At 38.5% G+C, this 9,029-nt stretch overlaps 1 protein-coding gene across 14 annotated transcripts in view; it reads left to right on the forward strand.

The window, feature by feature from the left end:
• The window catches only part of LOC132118147 (E3 ubiquitin-protein ligase UBR4-like), a 50,109-nt gene extending 41,306 nt beyond the window's left edge, over window positions 1-8,803 (forward strand). For all 14 annotated transcript variants that reach the window (XM_059527734.1, XM_059527739.1, XM_059527741.1 and 11 more), the window contains 26 exons: window positions 200-327; window positions 406-535; window positions 621-778; window positions 853-962; window positions 1,079-1,220; window positions 1,306-1,387; window positions 1,488-1,661; window positions 1,747-1,868; window positions 1,959-2,156; window positions 3,111-3,191; window positions 3,266-3,353; window positions 3,460-3,587; window positions 3,678-3,785; window positions 3,869-3,988; window positions 4,077-4,267; window positions 4,353-4,526; window positions 5,327-5,426; window positions 5,526-5,744; window positions 5,834-5,947; window positions 6,034-6,176; window positions 6,500-6,625; window positions 6,710-6,904; window positions 6,980-7,204; window positions 7,844-7,934; window positions 8,049-8,211; window positions 8,338-8,803. In XM_059527734.1, the coding sequence (XP_059383717.1) occupies window positions 200-327; window positions 406-535; window positions 621-778; window positions 853-962; window positions 1,079-1,220; window positions 1,306-1,387; window positions 1,488-1,661; window positions 1,747-1,868; window positions 1,959-2,156; window positions 3,111-3,191; window positions 3,266-3,353; window positions 3,460-3,587; window positions 3,678-3,785; window positions 3,869-3,988; window positions 4,077-4,267; window positions 4,353-4,526; window positions 5,327-5,426; window positions 5,526-5,744; window positions 5,834-5,947; window positions 6,034-6,176; window positions 6,500-6,625; window positions 6,710-6,904; window positions 6,980-7,204; window positions 7,844-7,934; window positions 8,049-8,211; window positions 8,338-8,402 (3,575 nt within the window). In that variant the 3' untranslated portion in view covers window positions 8,403-8,803. The remainder of the gene's footprint in view (window positions 1-199; window positions 328-405; window positions 536-620; window positions 779-852; window positions 963-1,078; window positions 1,221-1,305; window positions 1,388-1,487; window positions 1,662-1,746; window positions 1,869-1,958; window positions 2,157-3,110; window positions 3,192-3,265; window positions 3,354-3,459; window positions 3,588-3,677; window positions 3,786-3,868; window positions 3,989-4,076; window positions 4,268-4,352; window positions 4,527-5,326; window positions 5,427-5,525; window positions 5,745-5,833; window positions 5,948-6,033; window positions 6,177-6,499; window positions 6,626-6,709; window positions 6,905-6,979; window positions 7,205-7,843; window positions 7,935-8,048; window positions 8,212-8,337) is intronic.
• The last annotated feature ends 226 nt before the right edge of the window (window positions 8,804-9,029 follow it).

Genomic DNA, 9,029 nt, shown 5'->3' on the forward strand with positions numbered 1-9,029 from the left:
TTTGCTTACCCACTCATGCTTCTCTGTTTTTTATTTGTTTTCTTTAAAAAAAAAAAAAAGTTATAATTATAATATATATTATATAATTATGATGTTTATATAATGAATATATTGTGTTATGAATAATAAACATTTTATCTGTAATGGCTAGAATTTTAATATTAGTGTTTCCTACTCAAGCTTCTCTGTTTATTTTCAGCCCTGAGTCTGTTCTTGATGGCAGTGAATATAAAGACCCCTGTGGTGGTGGAGAACATTACACTGATGTGTCTGAAGATCTTGCAGAAGCTCATCAAACCTCCTTCCCCAACCAGCAAGAAAAATAAGGTTCAGCAGACTTGCAGTACTGATGAAGTTTTAATCAATACGTATCGATGCACTTACCTGACTTGTACTCTCTAACAGGATGCTGCTGTCGAATCCCTGACTACAATCAAACCATACAACAACGAGATCCATGCACAGGCCCAGCTCTGGCTCAAAAAAGACCCCAAGGCCTCTTATGAAGCCTGGAAAAAGTGCCTTCCTGCTAGATGTAAATATCCAAACTCTGCATCAGCAGTGTTCTCCGTTATTTCCATGAAACGATTTAGTTAATTTTGCTCTCTTGTCTATCGCAGGTCAGGAAACCGTATCTAAACCTTTGAATAAGGCTGAGATTAGGAAGCAGTACCTGATGGAGAAGTACATATGGAAGTGGAAGCAGTTCATGAGGTCCAGGTCAGAGGGCCTGTTCCCTCGTCTGCTTAAACTGGGTCATAACAACTGGCTGAGACAAGTATGTGCTCTCTCTAGAGTGTCTGATTATTTTCTGCTTTAAGGTGCTCTAATGTAATCTGACTCTTCTCGTAGGTGCTCTTCACCCCAGCCACCCAGGCAGCAAGACAGGCGGCTTGCACCATCATTGAAGCTCTAACAACAATCCCCAGCCGCAAACAGCAAGTTCTAGACCTTCTAACAAGGTATATTTGACATGTATAACCCAATCCATTTTGGACCAGATTTTTTTCATATTAGGCTTTTTTCATATGAGCCAGATGTAGAAGTCATTTCCAAGTTTTTGTTGTTTGTTCTTCAGTTATCTGGATGAGCTGAGCATTGCAGGAGAGTGTGCTGCAGAGTACCTGGCTTTGTACCAGAAGCTCATCAAACCTGCTCACTGGAAGGTTTACCTGGCTGCCCGAGGTGTCCTACCATACATCGGCAACCTCATCAACAAGGTATCATCAAAACTGTAGATACTATAGTATAATATAGTGAGAATCTGTCATTTCTATTAACCTAAACTTGTGTGGTGTACTTCAGGAAATTGCTCATCTACTAGCCCTTGAAGAAGCCACACTGAGCACAGACTTACAGCAGGGATACGCCCTCAAGAGCTTGACAGGTGAGTTCAAGCTTTTGTGTCTCATTCAAGTTCAGATTAAACCCAGAGAACTTCCTTAGAGCTTGTGGCTTGTTTTAACGGTTTCTTTCTTCTCTCACAGGTTTGCTGTCCTCATTCGTGGAGGTGGAGTCAATTAAGCGTCACTTTAAGAGTCGGTTGGTTGGCACTGTCCTTAACGGCTACCTGTGCTTAAGGAAGTTGTTGGTCCAGAGAACCAAACTGATCGATGAGACCCAAGACATGCTGCTGGAGATGTTGGAGGACATGACTACAGGTTCCAGCCTTCTCCTTCAGATCTTCTTTGATGTTTATGTGATATAAGAGACCAAATCAGCTCAATGCTATATCTTCTCTTGTAGGGACGGAGTCTGAGACCAAAGCATTCATGGCTGTGTGCATCGAAACTGCAAAGCGGTACAACCTGGATGATTATCGCACGCCTGTCTTCATCTTCGAGAGGTTATGTAGCATCATTTATCCAGTAAGTAGACTTCAGCTCATTGAAATTTGCTTCTAATTTTTGGTATAATGATTTTGGTCAAACTATTTTCAACCATCTTTGTGTATGAAGGAGGAGAATGAGGTGACAGAGTTCTTTGTTACACTGGAGAAGGACCCACAGCAGGAGGACTTCCTGCAGGGCCGTATGCCAGGAAACCCATACAGCAGTAATGAACCAGGCATCGGCCCTCTCATGAGAGACATCAAGAACAAAATCTGCCAGGATTGCGATCTTGTGGCACTACTGGAGGACGACAGCGGCATGGAGGTATGTAATCTGCCTCAGTACTATGTCCTAGGACCTTTTCAAATAAATCACTTGTATTTCAAAATTTTTGAAACCTTAATAAAGCAAGATAACATGAAAAAAACTTTTTTAAATAACTATTTTAAATGTATATTATACATTTGATACATTTTTATATATTACATTTTACAAATATTTGAAAAAAATTGACTGCCAAAGTTCTGCGTTGTGCCTAAAGGCCTTTTCACACTGAATGTGAAAATTCAGCGCAATGACAAATAAATCCCCTTGGGGCTATTCACATCAGGCACAATTATTGGGGACAAAGGATTAGTTTTTTCGCGTCGTGTGTCAATTTTTGTTTTTTCACCGTTGCTCCATGATGAAACAGGCCATCCAATCAGATTTGAGCTTAGATCACATGCTCGAAGCAGCTGCTGTTGGACAAAAGGGTGAGAGTGGTGGCGTTGTTTCGAAAACCAGTGTAAACAAACACTGAAGAAGAGTATTCCAAGAGAGAATCATTGGTATATAAGAACAGATTTTATTTTCACATTCTTAATATTTCTATTAATTCTCCACTAAATTGTGATGTGAAGAGCACTCTTTGTTTTCTGCCATGTTTGCGAGTGTTATGAGAGTCAGAGCGCATTCACTCTCTACCCAGCTAACACACGACATAAGATATGTATTTTTGGCCAGCGCCATCTAGCGTGCAGGCGTGAATTAGCTAAAGGTGATCAATCGTTTCATGCTCAGTGTGAATGCATGGTTCCTCAGCGATTCGCCTCGCTTTTTTGTTTTCAGTGTGAAACAGTCTTAACTATGTCAAGTGGCGCAAACATAAACATGCATGAATGAAAACAAGGTTTTTACTTAATTTAAAAATAAATAAATAAATAAATAAGTTTTGGGCTCTCTTATCTGATCCTCTATTTAAATGTTATTTTTAATAAAGATGACTTTTCTTTGTAGCTCCTTGTGAATAACAAGATCATCAGTTTGGATCTGTCTGTTGTTGAGGTCTACAAGAAGGTCTGGTGCCCCACCAATGAGGTAAGCTAAAGAAGATAAAAAAGGTACTTTATTTTTACATCAACCATGATTTAAACAACTGTCTTGCAATAAAGGGTGAGCCAATGAGGATCATCTACAGAATGAGGGGGCTTCTAGGAGATGCAACAGAAGAGTTCATAGAGTCTTTGGACTCAACTACAGGTTGTTTTTATGTTGCAGGACCCTTTTTTAAAATCAGTTTTAGTTTTTTTTCCCCATAGTTGATCTCATGTTTCTCACTTATAATTGGTGTTTTCTCTCGGTTCAGATGAAGAGGAGGATGATGAGGAGGTATATAAGATGGCTGGAGTGATGGCGCAGTGTGGAGGTCTGGAGTGCATGTTGAACAGACTCTCTGGAATCAAAGATTTCAAACAGGGCAGGCACCTTCTCACAGTGAGTATGAAGTTCACCTCTAATTCATCACACTCTACAGATTTCCTCAGAAACTGAAGAAAATTTCAATGATTGCGTTTTGCTCTATAGGTTCTCCTCAAGTTATTTAGTTATTGTGTGAAAGTGAAAATCAACAGACAGCAGCTGGTGAAACCCGAGATGAACACACTGAATGTAATGTTAGGCACATTGAATCTGGTAAGTAACATACCAGACGAATCATCTGATGGGATCAAATGTAATATTTAAGAGAATATTTGTAATTGGATGTTGTATTTCAGGCCTTGGTGGCAGAGCAGGAGGGCAAGGACAGTGGAGGAGCATCCATTGCAGAGCAGGTTCTTAGTATTATGGAGATCATCCTAGATGAGGCCAATGCTGAGACTGTGTCTGAAGACAAGGTCAGCAAGACATTTATGCAATGAATATTACAACAAAATAGAAGGGAGACATCTGTATTCATATCTCCCCCTTGTGTTTCTCCTGCAGGGTAACCTGCTGCTGACGGGTGATAAGGACCAGCTGGTGATGCTGCTGGACCAGATCAACACCGTGTTTGTGCGTTCCAATCCCAGTGTCCTACAGGGGCTGCTCCGCATCATCCCTTACCTGTCCTTCGGTGAACTAGAGAAGATGCACATCTTGGTCGAGCGCTTTAAACCCTGCTGTAACTTTGACAAGTATGGAGTTCATCTATCTCTGTCTATCTCTGTCTCTGTTCATCTATCTATCTCTGCGTTAAACACCATTTGTTTTCATTTACAGGTATGATGAGGAGCACAGTGCAGATGACAAGGTCTTTCTGGACTGTTTCTGTAAAATAGCTGCTGGAATCAAGAATAATAGTAATGGACATCAACTGAAAGACCTCATCTTACAGAAGGACATCACCCAGAGTGCTCTGGATTATATGAAGAAACATATCCCCTGTGCTAAGAAGTATGACATGTCATAAAATAATTATGTAGTGTTTAATTTTTATATTTATATATATATATATATATATATATATATATATATATGTATATATATATATATATATATATATATATATATGTATATATGTATGTATGTATGTATGCATGTATGTGTATATATGTGTGTTAATATAATAATGTTCTTTTTTATAGTTAATACTTGTATATGCATTAATTTAATATAGTATCTTTTACACATATCCCAAAATACATTTTATAGATATTATAAATTATATTTAGATACATATTTGTTTGTTTATATTTATTCATATACACTATATATGAAAACGTGTATTTATCATTTATAATACTATAATTATTATTTATAGTAAATGTAATTTGTATTTAATTTATCAATGTGTATGTATCTACACATTAATAAATACTAAATCATTTAATTAAAAATAAATAAAAATGTAAAATTTTAATCCTAAGAAGTAACGTAACATAAACTATACTATAAATTACTATAAATAATACAGTATAATAAATTGTGTGTGTGTGTGTAGTGCAGATAAGAGTCCAGATATCCAGGAATACATTTTTATAAATACATATTATCTCTATTTTCTTATGTATTAGATTTTGTTTTATATTTATAAGTTTTGATAGTTAATTCATTTTTTTTTTCATTTATACAATCTAAAATTATTATTTTTGAACTAATAAAATATAAAACAATGAGAAATGCAATACATCTACCTTATTCAAAAACATTATTATTATAAAGTGATTACCTTAACTATAAATAATATTTTGCAGCCTGGATGCAGACGTTTGGAAGAAGTTCCTTGCTCGACCTGCCCTTCCGTTTATCCTTAGACTGCTGCGTGGTCTGGCCACCCAACATCCCCCTACACAGGTAACACTTTTATCACTAGTTTGACAAGTTTAGAATATTTTTTGTGCAGTATCCCTGTGCACAGACAACTAACATGAATCATCTATTCTCTTCTTATAGATGCTAATCGGAACGGATTCAATAACTAATTTGCATAAGCTGGAGCAGGTGTCCAGTGATGAGGGTATCGGCACTTTAGCAGAGAATCTTCTGGAGGCACTAAGGGAACACGCAGAGGTTAACCTGAAGATCGACGCTGCCCGAAGGGAGACTCGAGCGGAGAAGAAACGCATGGCCATGGCGATGAGACAGAAAGCTCTCGGCACACTGGGAATGACAGTGAGTTACAAATATAGATAGAAGCTTGATGTATAATCCAGAAAAGATCAACTTCAAATTCAAATTGTTCTGTTTTTACTTTGTTTTAGACCAATGAGAAGGGCCAGGTTGTGACCAAGACGTCCCTGCTTAAACAGATGGAGGAGCTCATAGAAGAGCCTGGGTTAACATGCTGTATTTGTAGAGAGGGCTACAAGTTCCAGGTCCATTTATCTACCAATAATGTTATATTTAGCTGTTGATGTAAATGCTCAACCTCTGATCCTTGATTATACTTTGTACCCCACAGCCAACCAAAGTTCTGGGCATCTACACATTTACAAAGCGTGTGCCATTAGAGGAGTTTGAGAACAAACCCCGCAAGCAGCAGGGCTACAGCACGGTCTCACACTTCAACATAGTCCACTATGACTGCCACCTTGCTGCTGTCAGGTGCGTGAAGCTGCAAAAGATTTGATTAAAGGAATATTTCAATTGTTGTCATTTACTCACCCTCAAGTTGTTTCCAATCTGTATGAGTTTCTTTCTTCTGTTGAACTCAACAAATATATTTTAGATAATGTTGGTAACCAAACAGTTGACGGTAGCCATTGACTTCCATAGTATGGAAAACAGTACTGTGGAAGTCAATGGCTACCGTCAACTGAGGGTGATTAAATGTTGACAGAATTTTCATTTTTGGGTAAGCTATTGCTTCAAGGAAGGTTTTATCATCTCACTTGTTTCATAATTTTCTCTTTGTTGGTCTGGATCAGGCTTGCCAGAGGGCGTGAGGAATGGGACAGTGCAGCACTACAAAATGCCAACACAAAGTGCAATGGGCTCCTACCAGTGTGGGGGCCTCATGTACCCGAATCTGCCTTCGCCACCTGCCTGGCAAGGTACATCATGTCTGCAGCTTATTTAAAGCTAAGCTGTACACCTGAATATTTACAGGATTTTAAGCTTATTTTGTACTATTACAGGCACAACACGTATCTACAAGAGTGCACAGGGCAAAGAGAGCCCACGTACCAGCTCAACATTCACGATACCAAGCTGCTGTTCCTGCGCTTTGCTATGGAGCAGTCCTTCAGCGTGGACACAGGGGGAGGAGGTCGCGAGAGCAACATCCACCTCATCCCTTACATCATTCACACCATTCTCTACGTCCTCAACACGTATGTTTATCAAAGATGAGAATTGAGTTCCAGTGCGTTTTGAGATTCAAAACATTTTTCTGAATTTCTCTTTAGAACAAGGGCCACGTCACGGGAGGAGAAGAATCTTCAGAGCTTCTTGGAGCAGCCTTGTGAAAAGTGGGTGGAGACTTCGTACGAGGTGGACGGGCCACACTACTTCACCATATTGGCCCTGCACATCCAGCCACCCGAGCGCTGGAGGACTACGCGTCTCGACTTCCTTCGTAGGCTGCTAGTCACTTCACATGCCCGAAAGGTGTCACCAGGGGGTGCTAACAAGTAAGGGAACAAAGCATGACTGTGCATGTGTCAGAGCTTGTACAAGCGTGTGCCGTACTTTACGTGCTGAGGGTGTCTATTTTGGGTTTTGGCAAGTGTTTTGTGCTTACTCAAACTGCCGATGTTGGCTTTAAGCCTGTATTATGCCTTGGAAGATTGATGCAAGATTATATCAGACATGACTTGTGCTGGGTGTGTCAGATAGTTTCAGGCCTCACTATTACGGTTTGTCAAGTCCTTCGCCTTCAGAGTGACTACTGTGTTTCAGAAGATTTTTAAAAAAGTATAATTATATATATTATACAATATGTAATATATAATTATTATATTATTTTTTGCAATATAATTACATATATGCATGCATTTTTATATATATATATATATATATATATATATATATATATATATATATATATATATCATCTTGCATATTTTACATTTTACAAACTTCATTTTACTAAAGAAAATAGTTTAATTGGTTAATTGTTTTTTTGTTGTATTAAATGTATATTTTCTACATTAAAACTATATATTTCAAACTGAATGCTTATACATATATTTATGTACGAGTTTTATTTGTTTTGAATAATATTTGTCTAATAAGTGATTTGAGTGCATATTTGATTTGAATTGTTTCAGGCTCACAGACAAAGCTGTGAAGGAGTATGCTGTTTATCGCTCGCCGCTTCTCTTCTGGGGTCTGGTGGATCTTGTCTATGACATATTCAGGGTACGAGAATGTGTTCTTTTATTTATTTTTGTTTTTGTTTTTTTGCACTTGTGTAATTTCTAATAAATTCATATTTCCATGAAATCTGATTTTATCTGCCCATTCCCACAACAGAAAGTGCCCACCAGCAACACAGAGGGAGGCTGGTCCTTCTCGCTCGCAGAGTACATAAGACACAATGACATGCCCATCTATGAGGCTTCAGAAAGGGTTTTGAGGGCTTTCCAGGATGAGCTCATGCCTGCTGAATCCTTCTCAGAGTTCCTGGATGTCGTAGGTCAGACATTTTTAATACACACTTTCCTGCCATGTGCTGAACCCAAAGCTCAGTGGAAAGTAATACAAATAAAAAAAGAATGTTGAGCTATAGAATATTAATCTCTTGTACTGACTCTTTTCCCAGGTCTTCTGTCAGACATCCCAGACCCTGACGCCTTCCTGCAGGACCTGTTGAACTCTGTGCCCTGATGGCACACATTTATGCACCTCACTTATGGACTCGTGACCGCTTTGTCCAGTGCAGGTGTTCCTTAAAAACGGAGTCTGTCCGTTAACCGGACACTGCTATTCGCAACTCCATAAGGACACCTTTCAATCGGGGCCCAGGCTCCCAAAACTTCTATCAGCTCTCATACACTCTCATTCACCTCCACTTCTGCTCCTATGGGTTCATTCAATTATAACACTCTCCTAAACAAGAAAGTGACGTGTAGCCTGACGAGTTAATGCGCATTTATTCTACAATGGTTTCATAACACCTAATACACACAAACACACCATGCTGTTTTGATCCGATGTGTTGCAGGTTATCTGATTGGAATTTTTTCATGAAAAAAAAACCCTGATGGCTTTTACTTTCCCTTTTTTGATTTTTTTTTTGTTGGTGGTTCATTTTTTATTTTTATTTTTTTTTTACTCTAAATTGGCTAAGAGTTAAAGATTCACACAAGAACTAACCTCTCATCGTCTTGTTCAGTTTCTTTAATATATATATATATTTTTTTTTTTTGCAGTGGTGTTGAATGAATTGTTTGTGGTTTGTGAGAAAAGCAAGGCCTGATTCTGTGATGCATATGTGTGACGATTGTTTTCCAT

This window comes from Carassius carassius, chromosome 37, assembly GCF_963082965.1.
Source record: "Carassius carassius chromosome 37, fCarCar2.1, whole genome shotgun sequence".
Classification (NCBI taxonomy): Eukaryota; Metazoa; Chordata; class Actinopteri; order Cypriniformes; family Cyprinidae; genus Carassius; species Carassius carassius.